The sequence below is a fragment of the Carassius carassius genome, chromosome 5 (genome assembly GCF_963082965.1).
Source record: "Carassius carassius chromosome 5, fCarCar2.1, whole genome shotgun sequence".
Classification (NCBI taxonomy): domain Eukaryota; kingdom Metazoa; phylum Chordata; class Actinopteri; order Cypriniformes; family Cyprinidae; genus Carassius; species Carassius carassius.
Genome location: NC_081759.1, coordinates 19,508,905 through 19,527,503, shown reverse-complemented (window position 1 = coordinate 19,527,503; position 18,599 = coordinate 19,508,905). Strand labels below are relative to the sequence as shown.

The following is an 18,599-nucleotide window of genomic DNA, read 5'->3' as shown; positions in this document are numbered from 1 at the left end:
ACAGCTCTGGAATAGTCTTTAATATTGAGAAATGTGCTCTTTCAGTGGTACTACTATGCAGCCATGCTGGTGGATGTGCTGTTGCGGGTCTCCTGGGCTATAAATATCCTCCTGGCTCAGATGAAGGATTCAGCTGCAGCTGCCACAGCAAGTGCCCTGCTGGCACTACTGGAAATCCTCAGGTTAGATTTCAGTCACAAGCTCTAAGCAGCAGCACAGCAAGACAGCAAGTATGTAAACTTGTAATCTGGGATGATCAGCACAAATACATTTTGCTATAATTTAATTTTAAAGTGGCTGCTGAGTCATAGGAGAAATATTCCGAATTATATTGTACCTTGAGAAATCTGTTTTGAAACTGTAAAAAATAATTTTTGAAATGGTAAAAGATTTAAAAAAAGAAAATACTATTTCAGGCTTTCTATTTCAAAGTGTCAGATTTAATTCAATGTGTTAGTTGCTTTTTCATTGTAATGATGAAATTTGCTTGCAATTTCTGAATGAAAATTGTTTTCGGTGTAGGAAACATATGTTTGGAGGTTATTTGACTATTTATCAGAAGAATTATTGTTTGATGACTTCACTTCTGTAATCGTTTTTTCTGTTCAACCAGACGTTTTATATGGAATCTCTTTCGGCTGGAAAATGAGCAACTGAAAAATTTTGAGAAATGTTGTGCTGTTCGAGATTTCTGCAACATCTGGAGGCTTCTGGAAAAGGATCAGGATGTGCTATCTAATCACAAAATCACAACGCGTGCCACAATATGCTGTTTACCTCGCCCAAAACACAGGTTATTTTCTGGACAGCTGCTGAATCTGTTCCATCTTAGCAGTTTTAAAAAGAATTGTTTAATAAATCAAAGGACATAGTCAATGAAATCTGAAAAATGAACAATGTTGTTCTTTTGCAGGGTAAAGGAGATAAAACTGCCTGTTAGGGGAACAGATCCTGAGATTCATCTATGCATTTAAGGAAGAAAATATGTCTGTATAACTTGAACAAAATTTAGTTTGAAATATTTGATCATGCAGATATGCAAATGAAACGTTAGATAAGAAAATTATAATCCTGTTAACAATAATAGATTCTGTAACTATATCTGTTCATTTAGACCTTATTGAGACATTAAACGTGCATTGTATTTTCTGCAATAAAGTAAAATTATGTTTTCATGTTTCATTCACGATAAATCAATTTCGTTGTAATCAAGCAAAAGTCATTTTTAACCAACAATAATAGGCATAACCTATTTATCCCTCAAAATAATCCTTTCCTTTATTTTGTTTCCAAAAAACAATCATATAACCACGTTTCAAATGTCCAGACCAGCTGATATGCAAAAAACAGGCAAGCATTTACTATACAGCAGCTTGAGAACAAGAGTAAGATTAAAAAGCTTGAGAGGGAAAACTGAGAGTCCAGGCTACTCTCTAGAGAACTGTTGTTCTCTGTTCAGCTTCCCTTACTGTACTGAACTCAGCAGTCCCACAGTCAGCTTTGTACATAGCAACCCCGCTGTCCTGCTGGAGTCAAAGCAGTATAGTTGATTTCTGAAGCATGTAAGTCATGTTATATTAAGGAGAGCCTTTGTCCTTCACTTGTTTTTGCCATGCAGAAGTCCATAATCCATTTGTTTCTGTAATTGGCAAGAGTATTTAGCCAGAAATGCCAGAGCTTATGCATCACATGCATTCATAAAACACACTGCAGCTTGCCTTAATGTACTGGGCCTGTATATGTGCCGGTATTTACGTATGCTAAATGGCTTCTTTAAAACATCGTGCTCAGATGTTTGCATACCCCTTAGGGAATCGGTAAGATAAATAATCTAAAATAAGATCATGAAAATGTAATTTAGTAATGCCCTGAAGAAGCTGAATAACAGATATTTGTGTAAATTTAAAAAAAAAAACTACACAAAATTCCTAATGAGACGTTTGCATACCTTTGATTCCTAATATTGTGAGTTGCCTCAAGCACCAAGGTTTTGCATGAGTCCCTCAATTGTCCAGAGCAGCAAAACTGGATATCAGCATTATATAGCCACTGTAGGGAAGAACTCAAATGTGCAGAGCATGCTGGGAAACCAAATAACTTACTGGACCTGGAGGCTTTGTTAAGAACAGCTTAACTGCTCAGGACAAAACAGAAACTTATGCACAACTATCTCACAAAAGACCTACAAACAGTCACTGATGCTTGAGAAGGCAATATATGATATTAAAATACAAGGGTATGTAAACCTTTGAAAAGAAGCAGATGTGTGAATTTAATTATTTTGTCTTGTGGAATATATGTAAATATCTCTCAAACAGCTTCATAAGGTGAGTAATAAACTAAAGTGCAGTTGTTATGATCACTTTTTTTAAAAGAAAGAAACAAACATTTTGTAGATTCTTCAAGAAGTATGTAAACTTGTAATCACAACTGTATTTAACGCAGACGTTTTTCAGTCTATCCTGGAAAAAATGTTGTATGTCCAGGTTCCATGATCATGCAGCTTTAATGTTATGTTCAGTGGCATGGGAGATTGCCTTTACTGATAATGATCCTTTTTGGTGTGAGAAGCTGCAGACCAGTTTTTAATAGTATGAAGTGGAGGAAGTCACTGATCGTCTTTTAGTGGTCTCTGTCTGTTCTGTTCCTCTCTCTGTGATCTGGGGCTGCTGGCTGCATGCTCTTTTTCCCCTTTCTTGCTGGCAGGGTTGAGGGCGAGCACACTGCCCGCTCTCTCGGGACTCTCCGGAAGCCTTTCAACTTCCTGCAGGTTGTCTGGCTCTTTGGCTCGGTTTGGCTCAGTCTTGGCTTCTTCACCTTTTTGGGACCTCTCTTCCAAATTGAAGTGAGAACCATTCCTCAGTGTCTCTCTGCAGTCTCCATAGAGATGCTGCTCCAGAGTCAGATTTGATGCTGCCAGGTGTTTGAACTCTGACTCAAAGGGAAAGCCACCGCCTGGCTGGGTAGCTCCTTCCACCTGGCTCAGGACCGCAGTCCCCCTGTACACCTCGATTGCCTCCGGAAGCATGGACTTGATCTTGGGGAGCCAGCGTTTGCGAACTCTACGGGCATTGGTGCACATGTCTGCGGCAATCACATTCATCTCGCTTTCTTTGAAGTTAGGGGCAAAGTTCTGACAGTAAACTTATGAAAAAGCAGAGAGAAAAAAAGGAATATTAATGCTTCAAGTCAACATTGAGCCTATTTCTCTTCTACACTGTATTTCCGAATGAAACACATATTTCCAAATGAAAAAGGATTAAATACTGGTAAAGTGATTGGATCATGAAAAGATGAAATTGGAGGCAAGGATAGTTTTGATAAAAGATTTTGAAAAACTTAAAAAACAAAAAACAAGGAATCATGCACACTAAAACCAGAAACATATTAAATAGAGTCCCTTTGGCTTATTGTAACAGCATAGCAAAGGGTCACTCACGTTTGACTGTGTTGAGTATACGACTGTCCAGTGGTTTGCGATTTGGATCACAGTTGGAGGAACGTATTCCAGTCCCACAGCTGTCAGCCAGTGTGTTCCTGCAGTCAAAATACCATAGTCAACCACTGGAGGGCACACACACAATATCTTTCAAAAACACCAGGCAGTCCTTATAGTTATAAAAAAAAACATTTGATTATGAGAAGATTGATTCAATTTCTGCTTGGCTATTTTTACTGCAGAACTGAGCTCTTGGTATTTCAGACATTCTACAGATACACATTACACTTGTTACACATCTGTAATGTTTAAGACCTGTCAAAAAAAGCAGCTAGAAGACGTCTCAGCAAGACTTTGTGTTTGACCCCAGCACAGAGGTGACAGTTCATCAGCTGCCCACGAGTCATGAAGACACCAGATCCTTTCAGAGCACCAACAACAGAGAAACAAGGAGACCTTAGCTCTGAATCAATGACTCAAATGACTCAGTCTGAACTATTAAATAATTCAGATCAACATGGAGTTTCAGACAGGCTGCTATTGTTCAGGCCTCACCTGCAATCAGCTCCAGTCTCTCTCCAGGGTCGCCCTCTGTGTAGAGAGCAGGGTGGCAACGGTAGCCGATCTGGCTGATGAGTCCGGCAGGCAGAGCCTCTCGGTCTCCTCCTAACAGCACACAGAAACGGTTCTCCAAAGACAGAGGCAGGGAGGACACCTCCATCTTCTCCTGCACTGGTAAGACACACAACAGATCACACTCACAGGGATAAATCCGTAGTGTTTTGAGTTGCAATGGAGCAAAAGAGAAGTCCATTAAATGACATTTACTGCCGTAGATCCCGGACGAGCCCCCGAAGATCTTCCCATTTGTCAGGCTCTCATATGAGTCGTCTTCAAATTCCTCCTCTTCATTTTGGTGTGAAGTTGGGCTGTCTGTGGTCGGGAGGCTAGAGGCACTGGGACTGGCATGATCTCGGGTCGAGTGCTCGTAAGCATGCATCACAGGTATGATCCCGTTTGCACCTCCACTTGTGTAGAAAAGAGTACCATTCCTTGAAGATCTGCCCCTAGGTCCCCTGTCCTCCTCTGAGTGCTTTAGCTCCCCGTTCTGAGCACACACCGGGGTCTCCAGCTTCTCTTCCTTGATCCTGCAGACAGTAGTGGGCTGGTCACCTAGCAACAGGGAGGAGTTGTTGTTGTTTGGGCTCGGGGGATCATCCGTGGCAGATGTCTGCGAATCGCAGTATGGAGCGCTGGCCTTGAACATGAGGTCCATCCCTCGCTCTACGATGTTCTGGATCTGAAGGTAGCCTGCGGTGTACATGACCATCAGCTGATCGCTGGCACTCACCGTCATCCGGCCCGTGTAGCAGAATGACAGAATCTGCTGGAAGCAGGACGGGGCCACGGACGAGGGCAGCTCAAAGAGCGTCTGGGCACTACCGCTGAACAGGTCACGGAAGTAGAGGCTGCTGGCCGCCAAAACAGCACGGTGGGCCTTGAAGGCCTGTCCGTTGACCATGATGGCCACATCGCAGTGCTGGCCCAGCAGCCGCTGTTCGTTAAGGCTGTCCAGAACAGTGCTGCCGAAGTTTGGAATCTCCATGTGCAAGAGCTGAGACATAATGCCCGTTTCAGATCTCTGGAGAAGACAGGATGTTCTCACCAGACATCTAAGAAAGCAGAAAGTCCAAATGAAGGTGGACCAGCTTGATGAGGTAACAAACAGAAAATGACTACATTCAAAAGTCACACAATGTTTATCTGGTGCAGACACAGCAGAAAAATGCGACAGAAATGCTGCACAGCAACTCCCTTAGTAAACAGCTCTCTTCACCCCAACATTACTAGAGTCTGCATGTTTGGCAACTTAGCATAAGCTTGCCTGGAGTATTCAAAAGAAGCTGAAAAGTGACCCACAAACCCACCCGCCCGCCAACCCTCCCTCTCCACCCCGCCACTACCTGACCTCTATAGCAGAATCTTCTGAGATGAGAGAAAGAGAATGCGGCCAGTCTCGTCACAGCAGCTCAGCATGAGGAAAGGTACCTTGAGAAGCAGAGAGATACGTCTCAATCCGTCCTCTTCCTCCCCGCACAAGACTGAGCCAGCGAGAGGGAAAGCAAGCGTCTGTGTGCAATCGATGCACCATCTACTGTATGTCACAGAAAGGGGGAGAGAGGCTATAGGCACAGACACAGAGACTAGGGAGAGAGGGGGAGGGAGTGAGACTGAAGGAAAGTCATTTAAGGACACAGAGTGTGTGTGTGAGAGAGAGAGAGAGAGAGAGAGAGAGAGAGAGAGTGAGTGAGTGAGAGAGACAGAGAAAGAGAGAGAGTCTGATGCGGATAACTGCCCTGCAGAGAGTAAACGTGTTCATGTGCGATGGAGACAAAAGACAGGCAAGACAGAAAGAGAGAGAGACCATTGACTCACTTTTATTTGAGCGACAACACACGAAGAAAAGACAAGAACAGGAATGTGCACCCCACATGCACCAACCCGAATGCGTGTAGACACATAATCCATCAGAAACCGTCTCTGCCTTGATCGGCTGCATGTTCAGGATTATTTACATTAAGGGCAAACAAATGGTGTGTGCCAGGAGAGCAGCTCTGCATTGCAGTCCCTGTCACAGGCTGGCATGCTCAGTACAGAGTCTGCATACCCAATCAGATGTGCCAACACAGCATCAGACAGATACTCAAACGATAAAAGAAAGAAAAGAGAGAGACTCAGCCTCAAAGCTGCCCTGAATGTTAGATCAGAACATCAAACCGAGAAGCATTGTAAGGCGGCACGTATTAGATGGATGGCTGAAAGATTGTAGTGTGCAAGTAAGAGTTGAGTACAGAGCAGTGGGGCAGTAAAGCAGCGTCTCTCATCAAAGTGGGGAAGAAGGTGCTACGCTTCTGTCTCTGACTCGCTGCCTTTTAATGCTGAGACGCCAATGGGCTACGGCGTGAGTCAGCGCTATTAGAAATGAACTGCCATGTTCCAGTCTTCGGTCTAATATCAACAGCAAAAAAATTAAAATAAATCAATAAGGTGCAGAAGACACACACCCTGCGAATGCTGCAAAACTTGATTCCAGCTGTTTGTCTGGTCTCTTTTAAAGCTGTGAAACTGTCAGGCTAGGGGAATAAAGCAAAACATGACACATTAAGCGGTGTCTTGAAAAAAGTGCCCTTAAACTTTGTTTCAACTTTGTGCGAAATGCACACCATCATTTAGGAAAATGTCCTCTTCCAGTGTGAAAAGATGAACATTGTAAGTTATTTTACATTTGGAAATATAAGTGCCTGTGCAGACATCTGTTAAGTTGACAGCTGGAGCTCTAGTAATATACAGCATTAGTATGGTCACAGGCATGATGTCCCTGGGGAGAACAGACTGCAGTCTGAGCTGGTGGGGAAAGGGATACTCCATACTGCCTCCTAGAGGGCAGACACAGGCTTACAGCAATAGAAAACTTAAATGACCTCCCGGTGTGCTTAGACTTGAAGTTGCAGTTACACGGTGTTCTCAGCACAGTACATCCAACTGTTCTCCTCATAAAAAATTGTTTAAGAAGAACTTTTCAGAAAACTGATTGCAAAATTAAACATTTACATTATACCACAAGTAACAGTATATTATAGTAGTGCTATATAAAACTCAAATATGTATGTATCTGCATTGTTGGTATATATGAACTAGCAAATGATGGGAAATACATGTTTTTATTTGAAAGATAACTTACAGTGTTCTTCATACAAAATACAACAACTCACCCTGAAAAGACAAACTACATATATACAGAACAACCGCACCCAAAAATAGTCTTTAGATAAAAATATAATTCTTAAAAGCACTGGAAACAATAAACGCAAAGCAATTTACAGCCGTTCATTTGGAGCAGCTTAGAAGGCCACCAGTATGGGCACATACTGTCACAACACAAAAGCCGTATTTTATTAAGAATGATTTATAAATATTTAGCCTCAGGTCCACATTAACACTGCTCCATTAGACAATAACAAGCTGAACACATTACAAATCAGTCCGCAAACCAAATGCTGATAATGATATTTCAAGTTTTACAATATCAACATTTTAATTCTAAACATTGAATCAAAATACTGCTGTAGTAATATAGATGTTAAACAATAAACGGTCTGTGATCAGGAATCCTCTGAGTACACTGTAATAATGGTTTTCCTTAAGGTTGAACATATATGGTGTGTCTTCTATGAGCTCTACAACAGAATGCATTTGTTTTGACATTTTGCAATGCATTTACTGTGACTTGGACCAAAAAAAGGAGTTAAAAGTATAAAATAATTATTGAAAAAAGTTCCAATTCAAAGGAGCCTCGGTAACCTACAGAAAAAAACAAGCTAATCAATAAAAGTTTACTCGTTTTAAGTTTACTTAAATATGCTCAGTATAATGGAGAAGCAAAAAGCCTGAAAATTTGACACATTTTTATTTTTCGGAAGAGATTATTGTAGTCATTATAAATCCCTTACTGCTGTGTTGCATCAATACAACCAATTATGAAGCATTTTGACAAGATTTAAAAACGTATAAAAAATTAAAAGAATTCAAGCTTAAAATTAACTGTAGCACTGGCTTCTCAGCTAGCGACCTTGAGCGACAGAATGAATCATATTCCCAAGTGTTTTTTGGACCATCAAACAGAAATATGGGGACAGAGTGACTTTCATAGAGAGTGATATATACTCTGTGAGAAACTTAGGATATATTATTTCAATAAAAATCTCTAGAAATAATGTAGAATATTCATAAAAATGTACTTTGACCAAGGTTGTTACTTTTACTACAGTAAAATAGCTTCTTCTGTTAAATCGACCTGTCTGTTTGTTTAGGGTTGAGAAATCCTCACTAACATGTGCTTGTTCACACAGCTAGACTGATATAGGAGTTAAACTTTCATCAGTAATTAGACAAGTTCTTCATTACAAAACACTTCACGAAAACGTCAACAACAACAAGATCAAAACAAATAAAAGTAATGCAATAAAAGTAATTCAATAAATTAAAAGTCTCCTTCAACACTTGGCAGGGGTTTCATACATTACATTCACCTTATCCACAGTTTTCCCATCGCTGCTATACGTAAGGCCTGTAGTTTCTAGTTTTCCATCTCTTTGAGCGAAAACGGAAGAAGAAAAACATGAACATGAGGAAGACGCAGGAGAGGGTATAGAGGAGCACGCAGAGACTCATGTCCACGCTGGAGAATCCCAGGCCCAGGAACGTCATCCCTGGCCTGGCTTCTATCTGGATGCCAGTGTGTTTCTGTCCTGCATCATTGGTGTCACTCCTCTTCTGATGTTTAGGAGCGCTGTCAGGGGATGGCTTTAGGTTTTGGTTGAGGTGAAGGTGGCTGTTAGGTTTGGTTATGGCTTTGGGTTTGTCGGGAGCAGGAGGGCCTGGTTCTGGTTGGCTGTTGCTGGAATATTTTGGGGAGATGTTTGAGGCACCATAGTGTTGTCTGAGGAAAGCGAGCACCATCTGTTCGTTCCAGACATGAAGGCCTTCTTGCTCCTCATGGCATGTGGGACAGAGGTCAGGAGTCGGCCACTGAGTCTTAGGAAACATGGGGTCCTCGCTCATTGAACCTGCATAACGAGTGCAATCAGCTATGAGGGTAACGTCTGCTAGCATGTTTATGAGAACTTTACAATTATAGTTTGGACATGAAAATATCATTGATGTTCTTGAATTTCTTCTGGCACATTAATAAAGTCCTTTAACGAATGGCATATTGATGGTTTCTTTCTTTCTTCCTTTTTCTTCCTTCCTTGTGTTCTTTTCCTTCCTTCCCCTTTGTTCCTTCCAACTCCTTTTGGTTTTTCCTGCTGCTCTAGCTTTCTCCCTTCCAGTCCTAATTGCATACTTGCTTTCCTTGCTACTTCCCAAATATTTTTTTTTCTTTTTACTTCTCCACTCTGCTTTCTTGCTTCATATCCTTCTTACTTTCTCCCTTCAACCCCCCCCCCCATCCTTTGTTCCAGTTCTTTTTCTTTCCATTTCTAATGTCATTCTTTCTTCCATTACCTTTTCTTTCTCTCTGGTGCTTTTTTCTTCCTTACTTCATGTCCTTATATATGCCTTCATGTTTATTTTATTTCCTTTTCTTTCTTTCCATTCATTTTCATTTTTCTGTATTTTTCTTTCCCCTTTCCAGTCCTTTTGTCTTCCTTCCTGTCCTGTCTGTTTGGTTCCTTTCTTGCCACCTGTCTGTTCCCCATAATTCCTTCTTATCTCTTTTCTTTAATCCTCCCAGTTTTCCCTTTTTTCCCTTTCTTCCTGCACTACAGTCAAAACGTTTGGGGTTGGTAAGATTTCTCTATTGTTTTTGAAACAAGTCTCTATGCTCATAAAGGCTGCATTTATTGTATCAAAAATACAGTAAAAACAAGAATATTTTGAAATATTATTACTACTTAAAATAACTGTTTTCTATTTGAATATTTGTCATTATAATTTATTCATTTAACGGCAAAGCTGAATTTATCAGTAGTCATTACTCCAGTCTTTAGCATCACATGATCCAGCAGAAATCATTCTAATACGCTGATTTGCTCTAAAAACATTTCTTATTGTTTTTAACATTGAAAATGGTTGCACTGCTTAATATTTTTGTGGAAACTGTGAAACATTTTTCTTGAATGAATAGAAAGTTTAAAAGAACAGAACTAATGACAATCTTTTCAATTTTAAATGTATTTAATGTTAATGATAAATTTAATGCATATTTGCATTTTTCCATCTTACCAGTCAATCTTGCATTAACCTGGTTGTGTTTTCTCCATAGCCACAGAACGGCATCATCTACAGACTTGACCTGGTTCAGAGACTCCTGAGCCATTTCCTCAAAATGTTTCCCACACTCCTGGCAACCAAAGAAGGTCCCAATGTAGTGACGCATGGTTTGAAGCACTGCCAAGGGATCATCCTCAAACCCTGAGAGAAAGAAGATGGGTTTAAATTAATTGTAGCAATGCAGAACAGGAACTAATAGAAAACATCTTCCAAATGAATGCTCTACTTGCTACAGACCAAACAGCAACATCTTAAAATATATTACAGAGTTATTTATAGTGAACATTTAGTCTCAATTTGCTAATCTACAATAGCAATAACAATGGATGAGATCATCTCAAACATGTTTCAGAAGGGATTTCCCTGCTCATACCAGTGTTGGCTAGAGCATCGGGTCGGTTGGCAGCTTGCACAGTCAGAACGTGAAAGAGAGTCCAGAGGGAGCAGGGATATCCTCTTAGTGCCACACTACTACCCTGGCATCCAACCCACTGCACTTGCTCACTCAGGTACAGCCCTGAGATCTGAGAATAATACAATCAGAGCACCAACATACTGATTTATGCTCCTGTCACATACACAAAAACACAACTAGAAGCTCACATGTCATTAGGCAAAAGACTTTGTGAGATGTATTATGTAATAAGTTGTTTAGTGGGTGGCAGTCTTACCCTCATCTTGTTGTTAACTAAGTCCAGGATAGCATCGTAGGGGATCTTCTCCAAAGGTAAACTGACTAGCCATTCTAGCAATGTCTCGAGAAGCTTCACTACAGATTGATGACCTGGAAATAGCTACAATCAAATGGGCCAAGTAAGATATAAACCTGTAAATTTCAACGCTCTAATGAAAACAATTCTAGTGTGAAAAGACAGCTCAAGTGCGAGGAAAATGTTGTGTTTGGGTTACAATGCTACCTTGGCGACAACGGTTACAAAGTCCTTGAAAGTTTTTAGTTCTTCTCCTTCTAAGGTCTTGTGAGTAGCCAATTCAACCCTCAGTAGATAATGCAAACCAGATTCCAGATCTGCCATGTATACCTTAGACCTGAAGAAACAATGATATTGGTTACCTCATCTTAAAGTTAAATTAACAGCAATCAAAAAAACCTATGGGGTGTTCATCTTCTAAACTGTTAAACTGCAGAGTGCAGACATTTGGTCTACGTCACTTTTTACAAGAAATTTACTGGGGCTAGGGTTGGTAAAATATTTATTTAATTAGTATTTTTATTTTATTTTAATAAGTATCTTGTGCTCACTGCGTCTGCATTAATCAAAAATAATGTAAAAAAAATAATAATAATAGTAACACTGAAATACTATTACAATTTCGGGATTTAATATAACTGTTATAATCTATTTCAATATATATTAAAATGTTATTTATTCCTGTGATAGCAAAGATGTGTTTTCAGCAGTCATTACTAGGGGTGTAACGATTCACTAGTTTTCTCGATGCATCGATTACAAACCCTGACGATTCAAATGCATCGATCTTGAAACATGATTTTTGAATCGTGAATCACCGATCTCGGACAGTAATCAATTTAAAACGCTAAGAATTGAATGAATCATTATTTCTACAGCGATTCAATGCTTTCAAATATATACACATTAAATTACTACATGCACTAATTATTGGAGACCTTGAACAGTGTTTGTGCCGCATCTCTCCTTCACACGCTCCACTATTACCTCCCGAGACTGTCACAGGATTGCCCTCGCCCTCAATTCGTTTCTGATGCAGGTGATGTGTAATCTCTCATCAGGACCCATGGCCAGTAATACTTAAGTTAAGGAGTTTTACTTTTCTGTAGTTTTTCAATGGATCTCTGCATCTTACCTACGGTTAACCTGCAGTCGAAAGCTATTTATTGCATGGACGGAGCAGAAATCTAAGTGTCTAAATCATACACACAGTTCCATTGAATGATAAATTTGTTTTAACAATGCTGATGAACTGAATGTACGAAAGAAACTGTCAAAATAACCACAGCATTAACAACGACCTTGAAATAAGAGTTCAAGGTTTATCTGCTAATCAGATGCATGAAAGTAGCATTCGTTGCTTTAGCAAATAGACATCTGGTGCATTTTCTCTCAGAATTATCATTCGCCAATGGAGAGGAAAAGTTAAATACTATGGATGTAGTAGCCTATATAAAACGATCATAAAATTGCCATTAGGAAAAAATGATCGATTACAGATGATTGATTATTGTCCAGCAGTGTATTTGATTTCTTACAGCGAATTAAAAGTAATAAAACAAAGAGAATTAAAAAAAATTAAATAAAGCTAATAATAATTATGATAATAGATAGGCTACATACATAAAATGATTGTATTTTACAAAAAAAAAAAACAAGATTTTTTGATCAATTTAGCGATTTCGATTTTAATCACGATTTTGAAACACTTGACATGCTTTACAGTCATAAAAATGCATTCAGTATAAATTTTAAACATATTTCCAAAAGAAAACCAATGAGAGCTTTATCAAAAAGTTGTAACATGTCTCTAGAACAGACATAAGTCAAAATAATCATTAAATAAAAATGTCAAACAAAATGTCTAGACAAAAAAATAAATAATAATAAAAAAAATAAATAAAACCCATGTCCAGGGATTTTTTTCTGTTTTTTGCCATGCATTGTTCATAGAGCTCACTGTAGCGGTGCATCACGTGTTATATTTTTTGTCCAATATTTTTATTCCAAGGTAGAGCTGTAATTTCAGATTTCTGCCCGAGCCCGACAAGTACATTTTGATTGACAGCTTTTTTAAAGCCCGAACCCGTTTACAGCCCGACATTATTCAAATGTGCGCACACACCTAGCTCTTTTGCCTTTTTCAAGAATGAGTAATTTATACATGTTTTAACAATTTATTCATAACTAACGTAGACTACACCACTTGGAAGTTGGAATAAAGAAATAAAATAAGTCCTCTGTGACATCGTAACATCTCAGCATTCTAGACATAGGCTCATTTAACCTATAAATAGACCAACGCACCAATAAAAACGAGTAATTTTTAACAAATTAAATTGAGATAAATTTTAAATTAAGATTGGTATTTGGCAATAACGAAAGGCTCCACGGGATTTGCTTCGCACTAGCAGATGATATTAAATATAAGAATAATGCCAACATCAGCGTAAATACTCTGTCCACATTATGCATTTAAGACTCAATGAATATTTAGTTATCATTTGAAAAACCTTTACTCACAGAGATTAGGCTAGGTCTACATGTTTTTGTGGAGGAAAATGATTGAATCCACCGTAGATGTCTTCAGTGAGTTCCTGCGCTCACTGATGGTGCGTCATTATTCACTCATTCACTCATTCTTATTATAAACATGGTCAAAACTTTTCCAAACTTCAGACTTTGCTTTGCAACCAAAACGTAATCGCCAGAGGCAAGCCTCCGTTACACCTACTCAGCATTCTTTTTCGCATCTTTCTCGTGCTAATCAAAACACATCACATGACCGCTCGTTTACCTCGCAAATCGGAGCGCAAGCCCGAGCCCCGACCCGAGCCCGCGTAAAATGACATAAATTAAGATCTTCAGCTCTATTTCAAGGTTCACACATACTCCGTCTGCAGTGCGTATACAGTAAGTTATGTGTATGTAGGGCTGGGCGATATATCGAATATTAGCGATAATATCGGAATAATTTTGACGACGATGTACAATTTGAATATATCGGGAATATCGAATATTTCAAATTCAAGCATACTTTCCCAAAAGAACGCGCCGAATGTCCAAAAAAGGAACCTGTGCTGACTGCTCTATGCCCCTCTACTACGAGAGCTGTAATGATACGGTTGCCAGATAACAAGAGTTTAAATCTCCGAATCAGAGCTCCACTGTTACAAGGATACATTTTCTGCCCGGTGTTTGCTTATTTTAAGCAATCTGGCAACCATGCGCACGTGCTCACTCCTCATTGCGGAAGAGCCGCCGACGATAATCTGAAAACACTAACAAGCTGGAATTGAGTGATCTAATGAAAGCGTCGTTCAGCCGGTCTGTGTTCTGTCGTGAGATCTCAACTGTATTGTTTGCGTTTGTGATCGCAAAATAAATGCACTTACTCAACCGCTGATGTTTGAATAGAGAAACATAGGCTATGGCCATTTGGAATTACTATTGGGGAATTTCACTGATATGTTTACCAGTTTCCATAATATAGACAGAGAGAATGCAAAAGTCTTTGGTATTCATTTATATATATTTATATATAAGAAATTGCTATGTGCTTCAGCAACTAGCTCCCCATCTAAGAGGGTTTTTAGTGTCAGTAGGAACATAGTTTCATGCCACAGAGCTTCTCTTAAAACCACAGACAGTTGACAGACTTGTGTTTTTAGCTTAAAAACTTGTTAAAAAAATTAAAATAAAATACTTATCCTAGTTGCATAGTTTAAATTGTGAATTGCATGCACTAAAAAGTTGACAGAATGCACTTTCTGTAACTGTTACTTAATTTGCACTGCTTCAGTTACATTTAGGCCTACATGTATTCATTTAATAAAAAGCAGTAAGTGATCTCTTGGTCTAGATTTTTTAACTGCTAAAATTAGCTGTTTAATCTAAATATATATATATTTTTTTTAATGGGCAAAAGAAAATCATGTTTTATTTTTTATTATTTAAATGCAAATGCAAACATATCAAGATATATATCGAATATCGTAAAACTTTTGACAATATCGAGATATAATTTTTTTTTTGTATATCGCCCAGCCCTATGTGTATGCGGTTCAGAAACAGCAACAAGGGCACATTATTGTAATGCAAAAGCACATTAAAATAATGTGCAATCTATCAATAAATATATTGGGCAAAAAATATAACACCTGAAGCACCGCTACAGTGAGCTCTATGAACAACGCATATCAAAAAGACAGAACAAAATCCCTGGGCACGGGTTTATTAATTTTTTTATTTTTTTTGCCATATGTCTAGACATTTTGTTTGATATCTTTATTAAATGATTATTTTGACTTTTTTATCTTTTTACACCTTTCTATTTATAACCTTTTCTGTTCTCATCTTTTACCGCATGCAGTGTGAACGTTCTGATCCGTTAACATGTAGGCCTGTTACGATAACAAATTTTGCTGGACTAGGGCTGTCGCGATAGTCGATAAATCAATTAATTGCACGATAAAAAAAAAAGAAGCATGATATTATTTTCGGCCGCGATAATTTTTTTCTATTTTTATTTAAATAATGTAGCATACATACAGTAGGCATCTAGTCATAGCTGGAGGCGTGTTGAGGGCGGAGTCGGCGTGGGGGAAAACACTGCGAACATCGTGTGTATCTGAATGACAAAAATGCACATATTGAGCACTCATTCCCAGAGACACGTAGAACAATTGTAGTCTCTTTTAACTTTAATATTTATATACACTAGTCCATATCGATATTTGATTCATTTTACAGCCCTAATGTAGATGTATTCATTCAAAAATAGCCAAATTCCGTGACGTTCTGCTTTATACAGCAAGTTCTATTTTTGAATGGATTCCGCGATTCAATCGTTTCGCAAACAGAGACGGGGTGAATTTATGAATGAAAGTGTAAAAGTTCTGACACAAAACTAAGTTGTTACGTGTACACACGCTTTTTTGAGTGGGTTTACGTTCGACACTAGGCTAACGTTACATAGTTTTGCTTCAGGTAGAATGATTGTGCTATGCTAATTAGATAGAATGCTAATTATACATGCATGCCACTTTCTGAAACAACCTTACACAGTTTTGATAACGTTAATAATGAACACTATGTTAATATAGCCTGCCTGTGATGAAATGCCGACTGCACACATACACATGCTTAGTCTTGGGATTCCACAACTTCCCTTGATCATCCTCACAACTTATTGCTTGTAGCCATTTTGTCATCCTTTCCGGCTCTGTATGTTTATTAGGAAGGATGTAGAACTTCAATTCATAATTTGTTAGTTTATTGGCGGTACAGAAAACGACACAGCAACTCTTCGGCATGATTGTCCCGTGTATTTCAATTGGCGCCAAGGCAATGTTTTCCCCCACGGGCTAAATTCACATCACGTGAAGGGCCGTTCCCAGACCAACCGTCTGTATCTATGTCATGATGCGATGTGGGGTTAGTCTGAAGCACAGCCTGTGGACAGCTCACAGAGAAATCACTCTCCGATGGCACAGATGTCCCGGGAAAAATATTAATTATATAATAATATAATATTATATAATAAATATACACGTAACATATTTTGCAAGTAACTTCGAAATTGGCCTTCTTTTCGCTCGCTTCATTTGGCTTGCTCAGCTAAATATGTCGGTCTATAGGCGTGTGGTTGTGTGTGTCAACAAGCCCAGTTAACACATACAGCGCGCACTCCATTCCAAAGCGCTCGTGCAGTTGCGCTCCTAAGTCGTCTGTCATTGCTAAGCATCCATTAGCTGCAATATCCGTTACAACAAGGACATTTCAGTAATGGATTTCCACCATCGAAAAACCCTTGCTGTAACTCTGCTACAAGATTTATATACGAAGAAAAGTAAAATAAAACTCTGTAGTGTTTTGGTGCACGTTTTTCAAAAACAATGGGTATTTTCACCCTGAGGGAAGCTGATTGAGTTGGTTCTTTTCACATGACCTGGTGCACTTGCGTCATTCTAAACAGCTGAGTTGTTTTTAACTAGATGTGGTGCAGACGCACCTGGAAACAACAAGCACGCGTCTCTTCCAGTATGAGCACGCATACCGCATTAACCAAAAGTAAACATTTTGACCGATGAAGGGGCCGTTCACATATCACATCTTTTTTGTGGTCAAGTTCGTTATTTCAAATGCGCGCTTATAATGGAAGCGACGCGCTCACAATGCGCTCGCTACGCGCTCACAACGCGCTCGTTTTTTCCAGGCACATCCGCGCCGCATCTAGTTAAAAACATCTCAGCTTTTCAGAAAGCGCTCCAGGTCATGTGAAAAGAACAAACTCAATCATCTTCCTTTGGGGTGAAATTCCCCGTTGTTTTTGAAAAATGGGGTGCATCCATACACTGCAGAGTTTTTTACTTTTCTACGAAAATAAATCTAGTAGCAGAGTTCCAGCAAGGGTTTTTCTGTGGTGGAAATCCATTGCTGAAATTCCCTTGTTGTAACGGATATCGCAGCTGATGGATGCTTAGCAACGACAAACGCCTCAGGAGCGCAACTGCCTGAGCGCTTTGGAAAGAAAACGACGCGAGCGCATGCATGTGTGTGTGTGTGTTAACTCACTGGGCGCATTGACACACGCAACCACACGTCTACAGACATATTTAGCTGAGTAAGCCAAATGAAGCATGTGAAATGTAGGCCCATTTCGACAGAAAGGGCAACGAAGTTACTTGCAAAATTAATGCTACGCGGTATTAAAATAAAGCAGTAGTGCAAGTACAATGCAATATCCCTTGAGACGCAAACATTCACATGCAAATGAGAGGCGCTTCCCAAAGCTGGCCACTCTATCAAGAAGTTATCTCTTTTTTCCCAGGACATCTGTGCCATCGGAGAGGGTGTTTTCTACCGCGGGCTGTCCACGGCTGCGATCCAGACTAACCCCACATCATAACATGTTAATTTTTTTTTATAAAATTTGAAAAAATTAAAATAAATAAATTATTGCGGCCGAAAAACTTAGAGCTCTTTTTTTTTGTGCGATTAATTGATTTATCGACTATCGCGACAGGCCTATTAACATGGGCTCAAAAAAAGGCTATGCATCACAGACAGAGTGTGTGAACCTGGAGTTAGGCATATGCCCAGTCTGTTCTCATGCTCCACTTAGGTGCGCTGCATTCTGATTGATTCGCACACTCAAATCACGTTTTTATTACAATTTCGATTAAATCGCACAGCCCTACTTCAGTGTCACATGATCTTTCAGAAATCTAATATGCGGATTTACTGCTCAAGAAATATTTCTTAACAACAGTTGCCGCTTAATATTTTTGTGGAGACCATGATACATTTTTTTTTTGATGAAGTTCAAATCAACTGCATTTTTTTAATTAAAATCCTTTGATTTCTGTGAATTTAAGCTGTCCTTGTTGACAAACTTTTGAACAGTAGTGTAAATATCAATACAAACTCACTTTTCAAACTCTTTCCATTCCACCTGGGTTCCCTGTCCATTATTCCCAGGCTGAGGACGTTGCAGGGACGAGGTGGACTGTTTTCGGTGAACTCCAGGGAGGAGTTTTAGGAAGGAGGAGAAGAAAAAGCGTAGCCTCTTCTGACTGTTAACAAAAACAAAAAAGCATCAAATGCACATGAAC

At 39.3% G+C, this 18,599-nt stretch overlaps 3 protein-coding genes across 6 annotated transcripts in view; 1 reads left to right on the top strand and 2 right to left on the bottom strand.

The window, feature by feature from the left end:
• The first annotated feature begins 48 nt into the window (after positions 1-48).
• Positions 49-1,309, top strand: LOC132140932 (xenotropic and polytropic retrovirus receptor 1 homolog). Its single transcript, XM_059550011.1, has 3 exons — positions 49-182; positions 614-793; positions 914-1,309. Exons 1-3 carry the CDS (start codon positions 64-66, stop codon positions 972-974), a joined length of 360 nt encoding a protein of 119 aa, XP_059405994.1. The 5' UTR covers positions 49-63; the 3' UTR covers positions 975-1,309.
• A 465-nt stretch (positions 1,310-1,774) lies between these two features.
• LOC132140931 (nucleus accumbens-associated protein 2-like) lies at positions 1,775-6,605 on the bottom strand. 4 transcript variants are annotated; one of them, XM_059550009.1, is made up of 6 exons: positions 5,409-6,604; positions 4,268-5,112; positions 3,995-4,171; positions 3,755-3,860; positions 3,440-3,537; positions 1,775-3,144 (listed from the first exon to the last, which is right to left on the bottom strand). In XM_059550009.1, the coding sequence occupies exons 2-6, from the start codon at positions 5,061-5,063 to the stop codon at positions 2,609-2,611; spliced, it is 1,713 nt and encodes a 570-aa protein (XP_059405992.1). In that variant the 5' UTR covers positions 5,064-5,112; positions 5,409-6,604; the 3' UTR covers positions 1,775-2,608. The 4 variants fall into 4 exon arrangements, with proteins under 4 accessions (XP_059405992.1, XP_059405991.1, XP_059405989.1 ...); XM_059550008.1 differs by having other exon boundaries at positions 3,995-5,112; positions 5,489-6,605; XM_059550006.1 differs by having other exon boundaries at positions 3,995-5,112.
• A 1,443-nt stretch (positions 6,606-8,048) lies between these two features.
• qsox2 (quiescin Q6 sulfhydryl oxidase 2) overlaps positions 8,049-18,599 on the bottom strand; it is a 28,018-nt gene continuing 17,467 nt past the window's right edge. The window contains exons 7-12 of the mRNA XM_059550005.1: positions 18,417-18,560; positions 11,191-11,320; positions 10,945-11,067; positions 10,647-10,797; positions 10,226-10,414; positions 8,049-9,066 (exon numbers count right to left, since the gene is read on the bottom strand). Coding sequence (XP_059405988.1) covers positions 8,555-9,066; positions 10,226-10,414; positions 10,647-10,797; positions 10,945-11,067; positions 11,191-11,320; positions 18,417-18,560 — 1,249 coding nt within the window. The 3' untranslated portion in view covers positions 8,049-8,554. The remainder of the gene's footprint in view (positions 9,067-10,225; positions 10,415-10,646; positions 10,798-10,944; positions 11,068-11,190; positions 11,321-18,416; positions 18,561-18,599) is intronic.